The sequence below is a fragment of the Conger conger genome, chromosome 18 (assembly GCF_963514075.1).
Source record: "Conger conger chromosome 18, fConCon1.1, whole genome shotgun sequence".
NCBI classification, from domain to species: domain Eukaryota; kingdom Metazoa; phylum Chordata; class Actinopteri; order Anguilliformes; family Congridae; genus Conger; species Conger conger.
Genome location: NC_083777.1, coordinates 5,986,589 through 6,010,708, shown reverse-complemented (window position 1 = coordinate 6,010,708; position 24,120 = coordinate 5,986,589). Strand labels below are relative to the sequence as shown.

Genomic DNA, 24,120 nt, shown 5'->3' with positions numbered 1-24,120 from the left:
GGTCCCGAGGTACAGGCATGTTTCACAGCCAGTGAGCAAATGAACATATACAGTGTAATAGTATATAATACTATCCAGCAGGGGTGGAGCGTTCTTGGAGAGCCGGTGTGTGCAGGTTTTGGTTTCCGAAATGAGCTAATTGGTTGTGTACTCCAACAATGACTCGCTTGTAGATTAGATCACAGAAAAACATTACAGTCTTCAGCTGTCAATCATGCTCTTAACGTAGCTAAAACGCAGATAGTGTTACTGTTAGAGCTAATTGAGCTAATCATGTGATCAAGGCCAGAAGTTGGTATGAAAACCAGAAACAGATACAGCCATTGTTGTCCATCTCTGCTATACAAGACAGGACACAATCTATGTAATTTATCAACATGAACTCATCCCAACCTACAGATAACAGAGTAACTCATGACAAGGTGTTTTTTGCATGAAGTATCACTATTTGCAAGGTGGCACACAGACACATAGCTTTCAACTAATCATTTCCACCGTCATTTCCAAAAATGGTGAATCAGTGTTGGGACAGCCCTGCCATAATGAGCACAGGTTTCTGTCATTAGACAACATGCAGATTGTGTCATAACAATGGAATGTCACATTTATGACAGGTATTACGGATTCCATTGACAGTTTCATGGTGAAGATTATTCAGGTTATCATCATAAATTAAGATGACAAGGTCCAGATCGAATAAGATTTTTGGGATAAGCATAAGAATGTCACACAAAATTATTCAGCAAAAAAAATGAGCAAATTAAAGATTTTTTTAAAATCAATTCTCTCATGCTGCAAGTTTTACAAACATCTTATGGAAGAAGGAGCTCCTGCCTTCACATTCTGTGCTACTGAAGCGGTGAGGATGGAGTACAGAGCAGCAGGGGGAGCTGGCCTGGGTCTCTCCCCTGAAACAGAGGAGTGCATAAGGGCCATGCGGTCAGGGGGACCTGAGGACAGGCTGGCACATGTGGAGCTGAAGGCCCGGCACACTGACTCAGTGCCTTCACTGTCGCCAGGCAGAAACTACACCACTACTCACTCTCTGGATCTTCAACTCAGCTGAATGTAAAAAAAAAACAAACATGAATGGAAATCAATGGCCATTTAACACCACATTCCTGCATAAAGTGAACAGTCAACGCTCCTTTAAAAAGGATGAATGTTTGCAGGGGGAAAAACAAACACAGAATTCAAAGATAAATGCATTTAGCATAGACCTAGTACAACATATGAACAATACGGATGGGAATGGCAAAGGTTTGTTTATTTGTAGTGACTGGACTGCCTGTTACCTCCTTTAGCAGTGAGATCCCAACTCTCTTTGTTCCCAGATTCGACACCTAATCGAGTGATTCAGAACAACTTGTGCTGCAGAACATTCCCAAGGCAGTGCTGCATATGGCAGCATTTAAAGGCTTCTTTTTTCCGCTGTAGCTTTAACTTAATTTTCAGCCTAATACCAATCAAACATTGCAGAATACTGTACAGCTTGGCTGACGGCAAAGAGAGGGCACCAAGCCCTGAAGGTGATGCAAAAAGAGCCATGTGTGTTTATATGTGTACGCTACACACACGCATACACGCACACACACGCACGCACGCACGCACGCACGCACGCTAGCACGCACGCACGCACGCACGCACGCACGCACGCACAAATAAAAGAAACGCCGCATGAAATAGACTTTATCGTTGAAGTAACACACAATTATAAAGGCAGCTACAGATGAATCGTATTAAGTTTAATGCCAATTAAAAGCAGGCGTCAGCTATGACAATCAGCACATTGAGCAAGAAGCATAATGAGAGTTCCAAAGTGGCTTAATAGTCCTTGGCTGAATTGCAGGTACATTGGTCACAAAATCAGCAAAATGTGGCAAAGGGAGCAGTGCTAAAAACTATGAAAAAATATGCAGTACAACTGCCTCAGCAAAGAGGAACAGAGGTTGCAAGTCAAAGTTCATTGACAAAGGCAGATAGATGCTTGACAGGACAGTTGCAAAACACTCCAAAACTACAACCTCAAAAATGTCACAATTTCACCACGCCTCTGTGGAGGACCCAGTCTCAAGAACAACTTGACAAAGCTGACATTTATAGCAGGGCCAACCGTTTAGAAATCACTTGGATCCAAAACTAATTTAGAAAGATTCATAGCCTAGTGTAAAAAGCACATATTTTCATTTTATCTAGAAGGGTACAAAGAAAGTCAAAGCAAGCATCCAACACAAATGGGAGGCATTCGTTCCAATATCTCCATATTCAAAGATGATAAACAATTCAGCTTTCATGGCCTCTGCAGTCACCACATTTAAACATCATTGAACCTTCACTGAAATTCTGGGATGCAGGTTCAGGAGCACAGAGGAGGTTTGCACCTCCTGGATCTCTCAATGGTCTGTGAAACGCGGTCAGGGTGTTATTTGGCCATGTGCTGTATGGCTGGAGCAGGTCCTGGGTCACTCGTCTGTGTTGATAATGTAACTGCTGGTAGCAGCAGCACAATGAATCCTGAAGTTTGCAGAAGCATCTCATCTGCTCAAGTTCAAGCAAATGCCTTCAAATTAATTGAAACAGCAAGACAATGATCCCAGGCATAATGCCAAAATAATAAATTAGGTTTTCAAAGACTACAACTGTAAAATGCTTGACTTACCTGAATCCAATGAAACATGCATTTCATATGAAACAGGCAGAGCGGAAAAAGGCTGCAGTAGAGGCCTGGCAGAGCATCAACAGAGAATATACCCAATACCTGGTGATGTCCATGGGTTACATATTGCATTGCATGCAAAGGATATGCGAGAAAGAACTGAACACAATCACTTCCATTTAACAACATTAATCTGACCCAAACATTATGGTTCCCTGAAACGGAGAGTGAAAGTGCTGTAATTTCTACATGCTAAAACCAAAGTACACAAAAATTCCCTTTCACAAAATAAAAATGTGGACTTGTTAACTACATCGAAATTGTTTGATTACAAAAATGACCAAGGCAAAGTGCAGACCTCTACCCGATTGAGATGTTGAAGCAGGACCTACAGAGAGCCCTGTTTCATAAACAAACACCCTCAAATACCAACAAGCTGAATCAGCTTTGTACTGAGGAGCGTGCCAGAATTCCTCTGATGCGATGCATAAACTGATAAACCCTCTTACAGAAAACTATTACACAACCTACTGAACCAAGGGGTGCGCGTAGTCCTGGGGGACATTCGGATTTTGTAAGCGCAGATGAATCTGCCCTGTCAATGCCAGTTGATTCACAGATATTGGTAGTGATTACCAAGCTTTTCGAAATATCTCAACACCAGAAGAATCTCAGCAGGGCATATGCACAAAATGCAGTTAGTATAAGCATGGAACAACATGGGGCTTGTGATTTATTGAGACCTGTTTGGGGTTGGCTTGGATGGCATGACTTTATGCAGTCTCACCCAACTCACAATCGGACTCCTTCTCCAAACTGAAGGCGGTGGTACACAGAAGGCTGATGACAAAGTCCAATGTTTCCAAGAGCCAACAGTATTAATCTCCAACCACAACCTCATATACAGTCATATACAGGAAAAGTCTTAGGTACCTGTATAACATTCTGTACGGATAAGATTCTTTCAAAAATAATTAAATGAAAGGTCCGAAATAAACGTACTATACATTTTACGTTACATTTTAGTAATTTGGCAGAATAGTTAAAAACTAAATCAAATCAATATTTTTTTGTGACCACTTTTGTGTTCCACGCATGTTAGAGAACTTGCCACAGTTCTTCTGCAGACTTTGGTTGGCTCCTTGCTTGTTAAGGGCCTTGCTCAAGGGCCCAATGACTGTGTGGATCTTTGAGAAATAAGAAAAAAGTCTATTTTTCTTATGGTAGTACATCACTGTCTATCTATGTTCAAGGACATTGAAGACAGGTCTGCTTCAGCTACAAAAATACCGGTAATATAATCCCCTTTGTGGACGATTTCAGATAATTTGTTCTTCACTAAGTAGAAGAAAAAGGTTTTTAAAAACTAAATGCACTTCTGAAGTGTCAGATTCTTGCAAATTCAATAAAGAAAGTAGATGCTATCAAACTGGAAATAATTTGAACTATCTCTCAAAGACTCACAAAGAGGAATAGTTTGGACCACAACATACAAAGTTCTGGAATGTTTTTTTTTTTTTTTAAGCACGGGCAGAAAAACAAAAGAACCCCAAAATAAGCGAGGTTGCAAAGGATGCAATCACAGAGCATTTCAGTTCACTTGAAGAATATTGAATTAAAAAGAAATAAAGTCCCATGACCTATAACAGATGTTCAAAATACAAAAAAATAGGCACCGTAGTTCCATTTTATATCAATGTGTTCATACATAAAATATGTTTGGCAGCTCGGTCTCACAAACTGTGAAGCACTGAGAGCTGAGAGCCATTGTTGTTCGCGCTGATGGTCTGCAGAAGCGTCCCTCTCTCGATCTGCTCCTCAGGACATAGTTTATTGAGTATCTGAAGCGTTGCCGCTCAACAACAGCGGATGCATTGTCGCAGTGTAACACGGCAGCTCCTAACCGAACCGGTGCAAACGCAGTGCAGAGCGTGACAAAGTGCTTGTGAACACAAAACGCAAAACTGCAGCCAAGTGTGCAGCCAGATGCCATTGTTTTTCACTCTGTAGAGGACTGCAGAGCACTTGATATTGGCAGAGGGGTCCCTAAAGGGCGTCATTTTCATTTGTGTCCTGCATATTACCCACCAGTACAATCCCCCAGCTCCTTAGCGTAGCATTTTGCTTTCTGGCCAAAGAAGTGAACTTTTGTCTCAACAGAAGTCTCAAAGTCTGTTACATGACATTACATTTCAGGCATCCAGCAGACGCACTTATCCAGAGCGACGTACCACGAAGTGCAGATCGAACACAGGGACAAGTATTATGAGGACCCTAGAGGACAGTACGTGACCATAGTGTGACCATATAGATACAATTTTAACCCTTAAAGAATACACCAGCTTACCAGCTGGCATACCATGGTTGGCAGCTAGAATACCCCGAGTACAACAATACAATACAATATCTAATATAATACAATATAACCATATCTATATATAACTATATATACGTGCTAATATAATCTATATATAATCTAACATGGCTTCTAGACCGTTACAAACATTCTAAACCTTTCTATTTAGAAGCCAATTCTGTGAAATGCTTAAGTGCTTGTTGACCTGTGGAGCGTCATTTTTACCAATGACTTCAGCGACTCTGTCAGTGCTGTAGCTGGCTTCGTGGTCCCCTCCCCGACAGGCTGGTAAAGCTGGGAATACGCCAAGGCGACGATTGGCTGAGCGGGCAACGATCATCAGGGTACAATCTTTCTGGTGTGTGTAAATGTAAATGGTAAATGATTGGCATTCATATAGCGCCTTTATCCAAAGTGCTGTACAATTGATGCTTCTCATTCACCCATTCATACGCACACACACTCGCACACCAGCTCGTCAGGAGCATTTGGGGGTCAGGTGTCTTGCTCAGGGACACTTCGACAGGCCCAGGGTGGGAATCGAACCGGCAGCTCTCCAACTGGCAGACGACTGCTCTTACCACCTGAGCCAATGTGTGTCTGTGTGGTCGGCACATTTGACAAACTTCACCTGTGGCCAAGAATCGAGTAATCCCTAGCTGCTCCCCAATCAAGATGCCGTCTCTGTAGTTTGTATTCTGCCACAGAAGAGTTACCTTCTAACATGTGAAGTTGGTTGGAAATAACCAGGGGGAATCCCTTCCCACTCCAGTTCAGGACACAAAGTCCTGAAGGAACCCAGCACTTGCTGCTGTATAGCCTACAAACAGTTTGTTTTGGTAAACCTATTGTTTGGCGTATGTTTTTTCTTATTTCTCTGCGTCATAATGGATTCCTTGACTTCCTTGACTCATTGGTCCTCAACTCTGATCCTCATGTTGACATGCCAAAGGCAATCAAAAGCCTAGAATCAAGAGTAGATACTAAAAGCTTCTTATATCTTTACTAAGGAAGCGACTTTATACACCTGACTAATCAGAAACAGCTAAGAAGCCAACTGTCCAATTACTTTTGGTCTGCTAAAATGGGGGGACTATGTATGCAAAGGGATGCCATTCCTACACGGATCACCCAGTATGGATGAGAATAACCTCAAATGATAGGTGTCAGTCTGCAGTTTAACCTCATATGCATTGTTTAATTTCAAATCCAATGTGCTGGAGTATAGAAATTATACCACTGTCCAAATACATACTGACTACACTGTATATATTACAAACAAATCATCATAAAACGATACTATAGGACTGAAGCACTGAATAATCCAGGGTGGCCTATAGTGTAGACTGGGACCCGTAAGGTTGGCGGTTCGATCCCCGGTGTAGCCACAATAAGATCCGCAAGGCCCTTAACCCTGCATTGCTCCAGGGGAAGATCGTCTCCTGCTTAGTCTAATCAACTGTATGTCGCTCTGGATAAAAGCGTCTGCCAAATGCCATTAATTTAATGTAATGTAACAGATCTGGATGTTGGTAAAAATGTATTCAGTGGAAATACATTTTTACCCAAACTCCACAGCAAAACAGCTGAGCCGGAGTAGAATGTTTTTTCAAGGTCTTTCATAACCATAACCTGTTTTTGATAACCTGATTGCTAAAGTCAAAGCAATCCTTCCTCATATATCGCAGAGAACAAGAACCAGTTCCAGTTCCAGTGCTGAAGACCACAGCTTTCCCGCTGGAAGGCCTGTTAGCAGTCACAGAAATCACACCACTTCCACACAGGAACCACCACAACGGCACTCACAGACTGCCACTAATGAGTAGATGAGGAAAATACTTTTGAGCAAAGAAATTTGTGGGTTACGATTTCAAAGACTTCTTAATTTAACAACGAGGATTTTTTTTGTGTGTTTTCCCAGGGTGGATACAATGTGCTCTGGTTTCGACATCAGGAGCTTTGAATCAAAGACAACTGGATGTTCCTTTCGAGCTGGAAGCACAGGAGAGGCACCGCTCGCTGTGATTTTATGACGGGATGGCACGGACGCGGCCCGGAAGAGACGCGGAAGGAGAGCGGGGCGCGGGGGGGAACGGCTGGCCACGTGGAGGGCAGGGGGGGCCCGCTTTTGGCTGGGTCCCGTGTTGTCCTGTACGGGGGGATTAAAGGGAACAGACAGGGACATAAATTTGCCTGCGGGCTGACAGGTTGGGGCTGTTAGGAATTCTCACAGTGGGATGCCTGGCCGCTCGGTCAGACGCCCAGCCATGTTAAAAGCATTGTGATCCCAGCAGGAGGGGAAGGCTCCTGGAACAGACCGAAAAAGCTGACCAGGGTGGGATGCGAAAACGTCAAACCCACAAAACTTCAACATATTTTCATCATTTTGTTTCAGAGGACTGCAGCATGCTACGCCTCGTGCATTTGTCAAGTTGCTAGCACGGATTTCAGCACGCAAATTTGGTCTGGGCAGTTCCTCAGCAGACCTGAGATAAGCTTTAAAATGCACGCTACTGTACATTCAATTTTAATGTAAACTGTGACATATTGCTTGTATTTTTACAGCTGCCATGCAAATTACTAGCAAAATATAAAATATTTCACATATTTGTGTGATTCCCAGATTAAGCAAATCGCTTAAGACATTCTCCACATCTCTGTGAAGCAGAAACTCTTTTGTGATGCAGAAACTCTTTTTACAAATCATTTTTATTAGCTTGGCACAAATGAATTTCTGCTGAGCTCCTGCTAAGACTTTCCTGGAAACTCTCCCGCATGTTTTCCTCAATAACTGGTATTTCAGGGGCACCCAGAAAAGCTGAGCGATGAGAGTCAGCCCTCTATCCAGGCTCATCGGCTTGGCTGAAGCTGAATGCAGTTCACTTGCTTTACTGTACATCTTATGAGACAAATGATGTCTAGGCCAGAGTGACACTTTGGGCCGTATTTTCCAGAATCAACTTCGTCCAGTGCACTGGTGCTGTCACTGGCGAGGTGTGTGGTGCACTGGGTGCGTGGTGCACTGGGAGCGTGGTGCACTAGGAGTGTGGGGCCCTGGGAGCTTAGTGCACTAGGTGTGTGGGGCCCTGGGAGTGTGGTGCACTGGGTGTGGCTGTTGAATGTTGGAACGTTGGAACGAATGTTAATTGGCTTTTGCGCAGCATCATGTGCACATTGCTTGTGAAAGCCCAGAAACCAGCAATATGCCCTAGCCTGGGCTGCGACTCACACCTTAGACCTGGGTTGAGCAGGTGGGTGGCGGACCTGTCTAGCCGGAAAAGTGCAATAAGCTACACTGAAATGGCAATGAGCTGCTCACTTGACTGACACACCTCGAGCAGCGAAGTGCTCCTCCAACTTCGACGTGCGGCGAGTCTCAAAATGTATCAATAGCCATTTTTCCTGAACGTTGTCCCTCCTGTTTCCTACGTGGAGCACCTAGTACCTCTTGGCTTCTGTTAGCAGTAAGTATCTTGGATATGGAGCGAAGAAAGCAGGTTTCCATAGACCGAGAGGCAATTCTTGGCAAGTGTGGCAAAATTTGCATGTGGCCAAACTGACACTGGCACGCTGTGGTAACACAGATGCGTTACTCAGTAGTCTCACCTCTGCACCGATAGGAAGCGTGTGCGTTTGCAAAACCGCAGAATTAGAAACACTGGAGCAATCTGTCCTTGTCGGGGAAAATGGGAATGGCAAGCAAGGAAAATGCAGTATATAATGCAACATAATATCCAGCAGGAATAAAGGAAGCAGCCTACTCTGACCTGAAAGCTTCATACTCAAGTAAATCCACAAATAAAAGTGGTCTGCTGGTGTTGAACTCTGCAAACACCACACTCAGACCAAACACCTCCAGCAAATTTTTCCAATTTAATTTCAATTAAAATTTCTGTGTGTCCAAGCATGTAGTACGCTGACAGTAGATGTGCAAAACTTGAACTAAGACCCAGGTTTTCTTAAGGGGGGGGGTAAAGATGGGGGTTGTGTCAGTGCAGGACAGTGGCATTACTGACTGCAGGTCTTTGGTGGCTGCCCGTGGAATGCTGGGAGCTCGTGTTACCGATCTCTCAGTGGTTGGCTGTTCCACACAGGGGGCGCGCATGCCAAAGGGGAGGGCTGGCCACGGCCCTAACACAGGACTAATGTTTCACTACGGCGCTCCCCTGCACCCCAGCATTCAACACCATTAACCGCCTTTCATCTCTACCAACAGCTCCCACGGGAAAAACTGCAAGGTGCTAGAGCAGGCAGGCAGGCAGGCAGGCAGGCAGAAGAAAGACCTCTCCCCAATCTGCTCGGACCATCTTTACTTGACCTTCCTCTCTGGAAAACACTCCCATAACATGCGTTTAAATGTATACCAGGGAGTCAGTAGCATTACGTTAACTCTTTACCTGGGTAATTTATAAATCAGCCATTCAAGAAAACAGCCATTGGCTAAGTACAACGTGCTTGTGTGACCACTCTTTAGTCTGTGACATAGTATTGGTAGTACATAGCAGTCGTATGCTCAGATCTATATCATTAAAATTGGTCAGGCACCATTGGAAGTGCTTGAGAAAACATACTTTTAAAGGTATTATTCCATCCTGTACTGGGAATTTTGCTGCTTATTGAAAAACAGAAAGGTTTGGTATGCTGGCCAGAAGCAGTTTCACTTACAGGTACAGACATTATTTTAGTTTTGGAGTATATTAACACGGTGAGAAAAAATTAACAGGCATAGAAAAAATATATAAACACTACATACTTATAATCTTTGATCTATGATCTATATCCCTCCTTATAAATCTTTTTGGTTTGTTCAGATGAGGTAAGCAGAGAGGGTAACACTGAATTGGCATGAACTAATGTAGTTGTTAACTATTACTGAACAGTTCATCTTTACAGCTCTGTTAATGTATTTGTACATAATTAATTCATGTTAACAACTACATTAGTTATTGCCAATTCATATTGGAGTGAAAAAGCGTATTTGTTAATGGTTAAATAATTAGTTCATCCTATGGGTTTGTGAATGTATAAATATCATGAAGCATATATGTTCGTTAGTTGTGCATTAACTAATGAAAAGGTAATTTCATGCTTAATTAATGTATTTGTCCATCATTGATTCATGTTAACAACTGCATTATTTCATGCCTTATTGCAGAGAGTTACAGATCACAAATTCATGGTGGGAAAGCCAACCCCTGGCCACACGGGGAGATTAGCATTTTGGTCGACAGTCAGCCAGAACTAAAACCTGCAGAAACCTGGAATATTGACGCTAATAGAGTAATAATTAAAACTCACAGGTAAAGGGTTGAAGTTCTGGTCCACCAGATGGTTGTACCCGTAGTCGAAGAAGGAATGTCGGAGTACAACATCGATCCCCTGCATGGCAGCCATGCCCAGAGTGTTCAGCCATCTGGACGCAAGGAGGAAACAGACAGCATAAAGACACGAGCCCGGTGGGTGTTCAGGCAGTGAATGTGTGCACTGAATCTGCCCAATCTTGGATTTAATCCACAAATAAAACAGCAGGGCAGTCTGATGTTTGTGGAGCTGAGCTGGTATCTCAGAGGTTATATTTCCCAGGAGACACACTGTTATTGTATCCTAGAGCAGGTACTTCATGTAAATGATACATTCGCATTGTGATTAGCTGAGAGACCTTCAAAGGAGGGACATTAGTACATGATAAAAATGTTCAAATATATAAACGCATTGATAAAACAGCTGTATAATTGCAATAATACTCTAAGTTGTGACTTACTGTGAGATAATGTCACTGCAGAGCTGATCTACTGCAAATGTAGCACAGCAACAACATTAGCTAATGGTAAGTCAGTCATTCTCCAGTATTATCACAGAATCGCTTCAGTACTGTAAATATAGCTGTATAAATGTACTACATTGAAAATAAATGTGACATGGCTGATGCTTTTATCCAAAGTGACTTAAGAGTTGATTAGACTAAGCAGGAGACAATCCTCCCCTGGAGCAATGCAGGGTCAAGGGCCTTGCTCAAGGGCCCAATGGCTGTGTGGATTTTAATGTGGCTACACCGGGGATTGAACCACCGACCTGGTCCGGGTCATGTACCTTAACCACTACACTACAGGCTGCCCTTTTAATGAGCAGGCTTCGGCTGCAGGGATGGGTACTCACAGGAATCCAGCAGCGTACGTGTCTGAGAGGTTGTTGGTTCCCGCCGCCCAGGCTGGTCCCACGCCACCCAGCCACACCTTCTTACCGGGAGCGTGTGTGTTCACAACCTGGGGCAGAGGACCAGCTCACATGAGTACCCCATCACTGGAACACCAACATGGTCAGGCCTAAAGTCACTCCAACACTTCACTTACATTTCTACAGTCAGTAGAGTTTGGGCTGAATACACTGTCCTGATCAAATGAAAATTGTAAAAATGTTGTTTGATTATATTGTATAGTCGCCCAATATTTGCAGTTTGTACATTTGGGCTTTTACCGTATGTCAGCTATCCAAAATTTGACTGTCATTCAATATTCTTGGCTGTATCACCATATTGTTTTCATGTAATATTTGTATGAAAACAAATCAGTACTGTATTATCATGTGACATCACAAGACATAAAATAGCAGGTAGGTTTAGCAGAAATGAAGCAACATCATATTGTGTAGCAGCGTGGACAGTTGAACATGTTATTTGGGCTGATCTACAGGGAACAGAGGCACTGTGGCTAGCTGTTTTACACTGATGTTTGGACAAACTGAAAAAATCAGTTTGACGTTGTTGACTGTTAGGCCTTGGAGGCAGAAATATCACCAAATCCTGAATGTACTGTATCACTTATATTCACACAATACTCCTATTGGGTAATGTCCAGTGATGCCCCTTACGTCTATATTTTGATAACAAACACTCTTGACCATACCCCCGCCCCTTTACCCTGACTGCTCCCATGAAGACCAAAGGGAGTAAAAGGGTGAAAGAAATGCTAACTCCGAGAAAGTGCAACTGAAGCCTTGTTAAAGCCCAGAAAATCAACGAGCGTTGGCACTCACCAGCACATCCGCCATTAGCATGTGGCTATTCAGCCTAATGTTTAACGGCTGTAAGAACATATGAACGTTTTATGATGAGAACTGGCTTTGCGGCCCATCTGGGCTGACAGTCAGCAGAAAATGAACTATAGTTCACGCATCATGGAGAAGATGGCTTTGTGGTCAGCTGCTATAACAGACATTCTAGGAGCACCAGTACTATAACAACACATTTTAATTGAAGGCAAAATATTATGGAGCAAAACTGGGTGAAGTTGAAGACATCTCACCGCTTTGGGCCACAGGAAATTGCGAATGCCCTATCATTAACTCATGCCTTTTACTTGGTTGTAACACAGGGCTTCCTTCCAGGCCAGCACTTTAAATGGGAAATTTTATGTGCTCTAACACAAAGCGGACTGGGAAACTGGAGCACCCGAAGTATGAGTATAAGAGCTGCTAGAGGCATTTACATGTTATGTTCTCATAACACGGCTTCGCTAACTTTTCCTGGCATTAATAGTACAGTAGGAACCTGGCCAGGAAGCCGGATTTTCATTGCCAGCAAATTGTCAAATTCTAATACACAATTTCTTCACTCTATAGAATCCATAACTGGATATGGGAGTTTAAATAGTGTCAATCTATGTGACATCCACAACATTTACAGAGGGCAGATTACAGAGATTACACCAGCCAAATACAGAACCCTGTCTCCCTTAATAATGATTAATAGCGTTAACTGCGATGGAGTTTATGCTAATCTCTGAGAAAAGACAATGTTTGGCTGGAAGGCCTAAACATTCATTATCCGGTAATAGAAGGGCTGAATACGTGATGGGTTCTTTCAAATCACACTCAGATTGAACCCATCTTTCTTCTTAATTTCCCATCTAAATTTACAAATATTTGAAGTGAAAGTCTCACCTATGAAATATTACTTCAGTTTTCATGTATGTTTTTACTTGGCCCAGGTTGTATACGCAATGAAGGATATTTTAGATACTTACATAAGTTTCTGACAGCCTAATGGCTTTCCAATGGCTGGTATCAGGGAATTATGGTCTAGAGCAGTGCTGAACAATGAACAGACTAATTGTATATTGTTTATTCACGTTTATAAACATAATTATCAGTCTTTACATTACACTAGTAATTATATCCTTCTCAGTTTGTGCACACCATGCACAGCTGGAAATGTTTCCAACTGTCCTAAACATACATAGATAGAGTACAACCTCTGGCTGCATAAACTTACTGTGCCACCTGCTTTTGTTACTTCAAGTGTATTCTTGTGAATTTCCCAATACCAGCCATTGTAAAGCAAATGCATCACAAACTTCTGAAAATATCTAATATCCTTTTCTTGCACACAGAAACTGTCCAGTAAACTCGCCAGCAAAAAAAACACAAAAATGTCACAAAACCAGTAAGGGGAATATCAGTTCTGTAGTATTAACAAGGTAAACTGCAGCTGTTTTGATAATTGCTCTTGTGATAGCTAATGCAACAAATGGTAAAATGGTAAATGGTTGGCATTTACATAGTGCCTTTATCCAAAGCGCTGTACAATTGATGCTTCTGATTCACCCATTCATACACACACTCACACACCAACAAGCATTTGGGGGTTAGGTGTCTTACTCAGGGACACTTTGACACACCCAGGGCAGAATTGAACTGGCAACCCTGCCAGACTACTGCTCTTACCTCCTGAACCAATGTCGCCCCCAACAAGTACTAACAACAGGACGTTGAAACGTTGTGTTTCTTAGTGGCGTCTCAAGATTCACACCTCTTCTTCTTCATCACTTTGAAGCGACGTGCGGCCAAACTCAGCTTTCTTCTTCACGCCGCCAGATGTGCGGAGGTGTGTGGTCGCAGCGTGAGCAGTGTCTTTAGCGAGCTCTGTGAGGAGGGTTTACGCGCTTGGGAAACCTGGTGTTGCTCGTTAGATGAGCTCGCTGGTTCCCGAAGGCCAGGTGGGGGGTGTGCGGGTAATCCCGCGGAGAGGCTTGTAAACCCTTCTTCTCCTCTCCTCCTCCTCCTCCTCCTCCTCCTCCTCCGACGCTCCACCTCGCAGGCCCGGATGACTGCACCCGGCTCGTAGGCCCAACCCAGCCTGAAGCTGATTAAGGCCTGGCACTCATAGCTGGAGCTTCCCGACAGCGCTTACAGGCTGGGGTAATAAGACTGGGAGCGCTAATGAGAGCAAGACAGGCTTTATTACCCCCACAGCCCGGACACGCTATTATAATTAACCTACATTAAAGCCTACACTTTGACGATAGGAGGCCAACACCAGTAAAAGGAAATTAAAAATTAAAAAAATCCGTCACCTCAGCTTTTTATTTATTTATTTATTTTTATTCTGAGGGCAATGCACAAACAAGAAAATAGAGGAGACAGCATCCAAATCATTCATAAAAAATGTTTTCCTTAAGCAAACAAAAGAGGAATGAATTTATTTTTAACCTTCCTGTTGTCCTCAAGTCAAACAAGATCAATCTTTTCCACAGCAGGGAAACCCCCACTTCTTTTTTTTAGCATGGAATCTGATCACTTTTCCTGGAGCAACCCTACTGTTAGGAAGTTAAACTTTGCCCTTTTTTTTTAAAGCGGTCCACCATCAGGGTTCAAAGCTTCATGTCTAAAGCTTGTGCAGAGTGGAGTGGGAGGAGGACCTTTCATATTCAGTTTAGACACACAGTCAATGGACAGCCACTGGGGGTTGCTGGAGAGCGATGAAACACAGAGCCCTCTCCCCAAACTGACCGAAGCCCCCCACACCCTGGGCAACACAATCATTCGCAGTGAATTACCTTATGGGCCATTCCTTCAGCGAGTGAGCCACCCAGCAGCCTGTCTTAGGGGCATTTTTTTACCCTGCAGTTATGAAATGAATATGAATCTAATTAAAGTACCAATAAATGATGTATAGTACATTATATTACATTACATTACATTATTGGCATACGCTCTTATCCAGAGCAACATACAGTTGATTAGACTAAGCAGGAGACAATCCTACCCTGGAGCAATGCAGGGTTAAGGGCCTTGCTCAAGGGCCCAACGGCTATGTGGATCTTATTGTGGCCACACCGGGATTAGAACCACCGACCTTGCGTGTCCCAGTCGTTTACCTTAACCACTATGCTACAGGCCGCCCTGTAACTATAAAGCATAGAAAATAAACTGACCCCATTTTCTCATGATAACCTTTTCACATATAAAAATGTGCATATGCACAGACATACAGGCGTAGCATCAAATGGAGTTCCCGTATTTCTCTCTCTTCTTCTCTTAGTTGTTTACGGAATATGTCTGAATTGAATTTAATGAACTGAATTCCCATCCTCATTTGCACTATTTGTAGCAGACTGTGGTGACACCTGCCTGGCTCGTTTCACACAGCAGCCTACAGCCAATCTTACACACTGTCCTGTATATGTATATGTATATGTATATGTATATGTATATGTATTGTAATGGACATGTGATCAACCAGCAAGAGTCATTAGAGAATGATGAAACAAAGCCAGCTGACCCTGAGTCTCTGCAAGAATTCATGGGGCTCATTCCTACACCATAGCGTAGCCTTAACAAAATGACCCAGCAGGGCTTTTCATCTAACAGCACCTGGCATGCAATTTCTGAGCCAAAACAATCACAACACACACACACACACACACAAACACACACACACACACACATACATCACCCATCAGTTTGTCTATGTTTTTCAGCCAGAAACACATCAGGATGAGATGCGATTTATAATCTCAGAAATAAATCTGACGCCCATGCGTGCAGACTTGCATACAGTCATACTAGCACACTGTAGTTCTGAAGAGAGAAATACACAGCCATTCACTGGGTTCTCAAATGTTTCTTAACATACTAATAGTTCAACATGATTCTGATCCTGTTGAGGAAATATTTTTGTCACTGTTCCTCCTTGTCCCTTCTACGTGGGTGAAGTTGTTCATAGTAGTGATGTTGAAAAAAACACTGAGAGTCAAGTTGCTCAAACTAAAAATCTTTAGTTTAAAATAAAACACCTTATGTGCCAAGTTTAAAATAAAACACCCGATGTGCCAAGCAAAAAAAAAAAAAACACCCTATGTGCCAAGTTTAAAACAAAACACCATATGTGCCAACAGATTAATCTGGGGAGTCTTTGTGTCCCGTGCAAGAAACTTCAAGAGACCAGAGAATTCCAAAGTAACAGTAGGAAGTGTCCTAGCCTTTATGCAATATAACTAACCAATAACTAATCATCTGTCATACAAACATCACATTGTCTCTCTTAACCCGCCTTAATATTTTCAGTCACTCTATGACAGCTGAGCTGTCTTAAGCCCTCATCTCTGCAATGTCAGGCTGCCTGGCCTGCAATCACCAAACGGAAACATTTCCCTCGTGAAGACGCACGCTACTACGCCCGCAATCAGAAACCAGCATCATGGCCTTTTAAACACCGGATTAAATGAGCTTCTAGTACTTTGATAAAATGTACTTGTACTATGCAGCTCAATATGTTTGAACAGACACCTTGTTTTAATCGCTCATGCTGCCTGATTCATTTTAACAGCATTAAAATGATCCTTTAAACATTATGACTTGTTTACATTATCATTGTAGTACTAAACAGCATTTAAATCAAACTTCATAATTATTCTAAAATAACAGCATTTTGATCAAACTTAAATAATTCCTTAAGCTATTATTATTTTTTTAAGTTAAGCACCACTCATCTTCAACAAAAGTAAAAACGAGTGGTGTAGACTGAATCAATAAATTCTTTCTGGACCGTGAAGTAAGCAATATAATTATTCACTGATTTGTTGATGAGTGCTAGGTTGTTTCTACATGCAAAATAGATGTTTTTTAAATGGTAAAATTCGGTGAGGGTGTTAATGTGGAGTACCGTGGAGTGTGGATACGAGGTGCATGCATAATATGATGATTACACAAAAGGGTAAAGAACATGTTGCCTTTTCTGCCTCTTGCTAATGACACTGACGTTTCTACTGAAGACCGAACTAAATTAACGTTATTGCGAGATTTGACCCGTGTTGCCGTCAGCCAACCCTGTAAGTACAGGCTCTGACCCGTGTTATCAGCCAGCCCCGTGTTGGGCTCAGCCCGCCCTGTAAGTACAAGCTCAGACCCGTGTTGCTATCAGCCTGCTGTCAGTACAGGTTCTGACCCGTGTTGTAATCTGTAAGCGCAGGTTCTGACCTGTGTTGTTATCTGTAAGCACAGGTTCTGACCTGTGTTGTTATCTGTAAGCACAGGTTCTGACCTGTGTTGTTATCTGTAAGCGCAGGCTCTGACCCGTGTTGGGCTCTGACCCGTGTTTATACCGAGGACCCGACTCACCTTCAGTACCTTAGTGATGTGCTCCGTCAGCGTGTCCAGCAGCCGGGTCTTCATGAAGTCCTCCACCTTACTCACTCGCCCGTCCATGAAGTAACTGCGGGAGACAGACTACTGTAGATCCTGATACAGGCCACGACACAGCCACAGTCAGGGGTTACCACAGGAGAGACTCACATTACACTGGAAACAGTGCCAACGTATACTGAGAATGAAGATCTTCTGATTCCATTTAATGGAAATAAATGAGCAAATAATGCACACATAACCAGGCTATGTAAATACACATGGACAAAAGGTTTCAGACAAATAGGATCACCCGGTCATGGTAATGACAGTTCAATAGGTTCAGGGCTCAGGAAAGGTTACATCTGCAGATCCACCAGCTGTAAATCTCAATCTCGGTATGCCTGGAGTAAACGAAGCATCCTCGCCTTCCAACTGTTACGCTTATATAATAGCAGAGGAACCACTGGATAGTCTTTCATACGAGCTTCAGAACGGAGCGGTTCGAATGAAGATTAATAACAGATTTACTCTGTGATGTGAATTAAGATGTCAGGAGAGAAGGCAGTGACAAGACACAGAGCTCCCTCCGCCTTCCCTGGCCAAGCTCAGGTCAAGGCAGAGACGTATGTGAGATGAAGTAGCGCGGGGACGGCCATCTGGAGAGGCCGGGGTAGGCTCTCACCATGGTGACCATCCATTGGGCAAATTATCAGAGGGCCTTGTGAGTTGTGGTCCTCCGGAGGATTGGGCCCCACAATTTACAGTTCTACCGAGGCTTCAGTTGCACAACTGAGGCAACAAATCTCTCTCTCTCTTTGGTTCCTCTTCTGCAGGAAGTCGTCCTCCGCTCCCCACACGTTACTCTGGGGTTGTTCTGCGAGTATCTCTATTACACATCTCAAACAAAACAATGCTGCTCACAGAGAAGATGAAAACCAATACAATGCTGCCAAAATGTGCAGCCCCGAGAGTCCAGATGGGCCAAACTATGGAGCATTTACAGAAATGTTATTAATGCGCATGGTCCTTGTCAAATAAATGAAAGAAATATTACGAAACCTGTGCCCAGAGCTGCTAGATGCTAGACGTTATATCCTGATTTACACAAACAATTTGAAACCATGTCAGAAATGGCCTGATAATTTCTACACTTCTGGATATAAATCTGGAGAAATAACAAGGAATGCAACTAGACAGCTACTTCTTTAAATCAGGAAGATCACAAGATCGGTCTCTCAGGAGAAGATTAATGGCGAGAAGGGAATTTGGATTCCACAGTAAAATCACAAAGTAAGAGTGGTGTCACTCTCTGCAGCATGTGTCAGAGACTACGCAATTAGCACAGTTGGAGAATCGGTAGGGAAAGACCATCTCCCCTAGGCATCATCATATGAATCCCTAAACATCTTTGGCACCATGTATGGAGGAAACAGACTAAAGTAATGATCCTCCCTTTCATCCTGTCCAGGATCTGTGTGTTTAGCTGTTAAGATCTGACCCTGTGAATAACCCACTGTCTCAGGAACATCAGGCAGTCTTCATCCCTATGTTTGACTGAAGGAACCTGGGATCCCAGTTCATTATCGTACGCGGTGAAGGTGACTTGTGAGCATATGGTTTAACTTTGCCCCAGAGTTAACGGTTGTGTTTGTTGGGAGGTTACAACGCTCTTCTACCGTGTTCTTGTTCCATAATTAGGGCTGACCTCCACAATAACGAGCCCGCGGTTACATTTTCTTTTCAAAGACGGACCCAGGTTGAAGGCTAGGTTGTCCCAGCTCTACGATAATGTAGAGACACGGGGGTTCTGTTAATGGCACATGCCAATATAGTACATCCTCAAATTACACAGCACACCCGCTGTAATTACCTTTTAAGCAAGCCTTTGTAGGGACGGATGTTGTAATCAAATATATAGGCTCATTAATTAGAATAAATTAGCTGACATCTGTGCTTGGTGAGCAAAACACATTTCACGTTAAACACAGTACACGTTAAATGTCACCTGGATCATTACAGCTTATTACAGGTTTCTGGAGTTAGCAAAAAAAATACACTTCAACCATCTCACATGTCCTGCAACATTCTGCTCCAAGAGGCTGTACACACAAATATTGTGCTGGCGAGTACAGTACAGCATGTACTGTATATAGGAAATAATTACAACTGGAAATAAAGTAGAGCATCTTTTTTTCAATATCCTTCATTACACACATACAGTGGGAGCAATAATTATTTGATCCCTTGCTGATTTTGTAGGTTTGCCCACTTACAAAGAATGGAACTGTGTAGAATTTTAATCATAGGTACATTTTAACATTGTGAGACAGAATATCACAAAATAATCCACAATAACAATATGAATTTAATACATTTATTATCGTATTTTTGCATGAAATAAGTATTTGATCCCCTACCAATCAGCAATAATTCTGGCTCCCACAGACCAGTTCGTTTTCCATTAAGAAGCACTCCTAATCTCGACTCATTACCCAAAACACCTGTGTCAACTCGTTACATCGTTATGTAGCTGTATAAAAGACACCTGTCCACACAATCAATCAGATTCCAAAGTTTCCACCATGGCCAATACAAAGGAGCTGTCTAAGGACATCAGGGACAAAATTGTAGACCTGTACAAGGCTGGGATGGGCTACAAGAAAATAAGCAAGCAGCTTGGTGAGAAGTTAACAACTGTTGGAGCAATTATTAGAAAATGGAAGAAACACAAAGTCACCGCCAATCTCCCTCGGTCTGGGGCTCCATGCAAGATCTCGCCTTGTGGGATATCAATGGTCATGAGAAAGGTCAGGGATCAGCCCAGTACTACACAGGAGGAGCTTGTTAATGACCTGAAGGCAGTTGGGACCACAGTCATGAAGAGAACCATCAGTAACACACTACACCGTGAAGGATTAAAATCCTGCTGCGCGTGCAAGGTTCCTCTGCTGAAGAAGGCACATGTACAGGCCCATCTGAAGTTTGCCAAAGAACACCTGGATGATCCAGAGGAGGCTTGGGAGAAGGTGATGTGGTAAGATGAGACCAAAATAGAGCTATTTGGCATCAACTCGACTCGCCGTGTTTGGAGGAAGAGAAATGCTGAGTACAACCCCAAGAACACCATCCCCACTGTGAAGGATGAAGGTGGAAACCTTATGCTTTGGGGGTGTTTCTCAGCTGAGGGGACAGGACGACTTCACCGTATCGAGGGGAGGATGAATGGGGCCAGGGGCCATGTACCAGGAAATTTTGGGCGACAACCTCCTTCCCTCAGTGAGAGCACTGAAAATGGGTTATGGATGGGTCTTCCAACATGACAATGACCAAAAACATATGGCCAAGGCAACAAAGGAGTGGCTCAAAAATAAGCATATTAAGGTCCTAAATCCCATGGAAAATCTGTGGAGGGAGTTGAAGCTTCGAGTTGCCAAGCGACAGCCTTGGAACCTTAAAGATTTGGAGAGGATCTGCAAAGAGGAGAGGAACAAAATCCCTCCCAAGATCTGTGCAAACCTGGTGAAAAACTACAACAAACGTCTGACCTCTGTGCTTGCCAAACAAAGTTTTCTCCACCAAGTATTAAGTCCTATTGTTCTATGGATCAAATACTTATTTAATGTGAAAATATGATATTAAATTTATAAAATTTATATGATGTTGTTATTGTGGATTATTTTGTGATATTCTGTCTCTCAATGTTAAAATGTACCTATGATTAAAATTCTACACAGTTCCATTCTTTGTAAGTGGGCAAACCTACAAAATCACAAATATTATTGCTCCCACTGTATACTGCATGGGCCACCTGAGAACAAACAGTAAAAGTGAAATAATATCAAAAGCTCCAGAGAGAAACAGTCCCTTCCCGTTAAATACCATGCGCAGGTCACTAGACAGCCTGGTAAAGTTCCTAGCGCATTGTTTAGATTGGCAAGCCAGTGGCATATTCCATATTAAAAAACATGAAGGTACATTTTAACTTGAAGTGATGAATTGCTCCATTAACATCCCGAGATCTCAATGGCATGCGCGGTAAAGGGTTGAGTATAAGCCCTTCCCAGTGTTGTGCAGCAAGCTGAAACTATGGAAAAGACGGAATACACAGCGGAATAACACTTGTTGAATGAGTTGACGTCATCTGTTGGAAATCGATGTGCATTTTAGGAATGCTGGGATGTTTTTAGATGAGGATTAAAATAAAAACAAAATATATCTATCCTGGAAAAATAAATGCAGGACAGATTTGCGAATTTATGAGGTTCCTACGATAAAGTATGAACCTCAAATTATTCTGAAAACACCAATTACATGAAAAAACACATACAGTAAACAATACCTTTGTAAGTACAGTAGAGAAACACAAATAAGCAAGAAAGCAATATTTTCTGAAAAGGAAATGTGAATGTAATGTATTCCACACATTTCTGAGACGAGTTCCAATAAATTGGTGAATAGTGCTCCTGAGGGTCTAAGGAGAGGAATTGAATTACAGAATCCTGTTTTAGGAACCATAAAAATTGTAAGAATATATCTAAGGTAATCCCTTGCAATGCAATCAATCAACGAAACAAGAGTCTTACTTCGGCAGAACATAAAAATAAAGGATAGGAGACCCTAGATATGACCCTAAATATGTAAAAAGGATTGTCCTATGGTGAGGCATTTTAAAGAAACATTATGCAACTGCAAAAGTGGAAGGCAATAAACGACTATATTACAGGTGCAGGGGAACTGCATTGGATTTTCAAACACAATGTAATGCTTGTGAGTATATTGGTCTAAATGATGACATTGAATTAAGACCAATTTTATGGATGAAACAATCTTGATAATTGCATTCACACCCCACTTATAATCATCACTTGTCAACACTGATTCATAGCACTGATCTGAAGTTATGTCTGGTACAGTATCTATACATATAATGGTAGGTTTTGTTGATGGCTTTGTAATAATGTAATAGTCAGTGTGGTAACACAGGCATACCCTGTGTTTAGTTGGCAAAGGTGCAGGCCTGCAGCATGGTGGATGTGTGACTGGCTTTAACTTTAACTTTAACTCTTCTTAGAGTAGAGGATACTGGAAAGTTTAGACCCATTAGTCTGTGAATTAAAGGAAAACAAGTTTTATAGTGAATCTTTCGCAACACAAAGTAAACATCAGTAAACAACATTTTATCATGTCAGTATGTCAGTGAACATCTCTCACTTTGTGTTGGATGTTTTCTTAGCTGTGCATTTTGGCAAACAACCACCTGCACTTCCTCATGTTGTCAAACAAGGAACTTTAGCTGATCTGCCTGAAAGGGCTCAAACAGACTGCCATCTCCTCATGGGTCCTGAAGTGCAGTAACGAGAACAGACAACAGTCTCATCTCTGGCCCGACCAGAGCCCCATCTCACACTGAGCTGCTGCCCCAGAGGCCCTGTCTCACACTGAGCTGCTGCCCCACAGGCCCTGTCTCACACTGAGCTGCTGCCCCAGAGGCCCTGTCTCACACTGAGCCCCAGAGGCCCTGTCTCACACTGAGCTGCTGCCCCACAGGCCCTGTCTCACACTGAGCCCCAGAGGCCCTGTCTCACACTGAGCTGCTGCCCCAGAGGCCCTGTCTCACACTGAGCTGCTGCCCCAGAGGCCCTGTCTCACACTGAGCTGCTGCCCCAGAGGCCCTGTCTCACACTGAGCCCCAGAGGCCCTGTCTCACACTGAGCTGCTGCCCCAGAGGCCCTGTCTCACACTGAGCTGCTGCCCCAGAGGCCCTGTCTCACACTGAGCCCCAGAGGCCCTGTCTCACACTGAGCTGCTGCCCCAGAGGCCCTGTCTCACACTGACCTATCTCTCATTACATTACATTATTGCCATTTGGCAGACCCTCTTATCCAGAGCGATGTACAGTTGATAAACGGCTGCATGGATCTTATTGTGGCTACACCGGGATTAGAACCACCGACCTTATGTATGCCAGTCATTTACCTTAACCGGCCGCCCCATCTCACACTGAGCCCCAGCCCCAGAGGCTGCCCAGCTGTACTGAGACAACGCAACTAAAGCATCTCCTCCACAAACAGGACATTTCTTTACCGCAAAGCAAGGTACATTACATTACATTAATGGCATTTGGCAGACGCTCTTATCCAGAGCGACATACAACAAAGTGCAAAGTGTATCCCCATAACCAGGGATAAGTGTGCAATGGATATGTGACAATTGAGGAGCTGGATGCCTTCTTTGCAAAGATGTTACTGGCTTATAAAGCAATACAGATCAAAATAAATATAAAAGTCCTGAGGTACTGTAGGTTTTTAATCATTTTAATGAAATGCCAGCTGTTCTGTGTCAACACCCACCTACCTACTTGTGATAAGGAAATGCCTTGCCAAAATAAAATAAACACCAACAATAATAATGTTTCTTGGCAAGGGACAATGATCTAAATATAAACATTAAGCATCTAGTTGCTGTATTGTTTTCTTCACCACGTTCCCCAGTTTGAATTGAGGGACAATAAAATAACAATTACAAATAAACAACTATACAAACAAACTAGAAAGCCTTTGTTTACACAAGGTGATGAGCCGTGTTTGATGAACGAATCAGACGTGAAAACACACTCTTCAGATTCAGCTTTCGTTACACACAGATGAATGATGAAATAGTTTCACAGCTATTGGAGCCATCAATTAAACCATCTTTCTCCCTGCCC

The 24,120-nt window shown here is 42.9% G+C and overlaps 1 protein-coding gene across 1 annotated transcript in view; it reads right to left on the bottom strand.

Moving 5' to 3' along the window:
• Nucleotides 1-24,120, bottom strand: part of hpse2 (heparanase 2) — a 99,508-nt gene that overhangs the window by 16,917 nt on the left and 58,471 nt on the right. The window contains exons 7-9 of the mRNA XM_061228803.1: nucleotides 17,409-17,502; nucleotides 11,169-11,275; nucleotides 10,311-10,425 (exon numbers count right to left, since the gene is read on the bottom strand). Coding sequence (XP_061084787.1) covers nucleotides 10,311-10,425; nucleotides 11,169-11,275; nucleotides 17,409-17,502 — 316 coding nt within the window. The remainder of the gene's footprint in view (nucleotides 1-10,310; nucleotides 10,426-11,168; nucleotides 11,276-17,408; nucleotides 17,503-24,120) is intronic.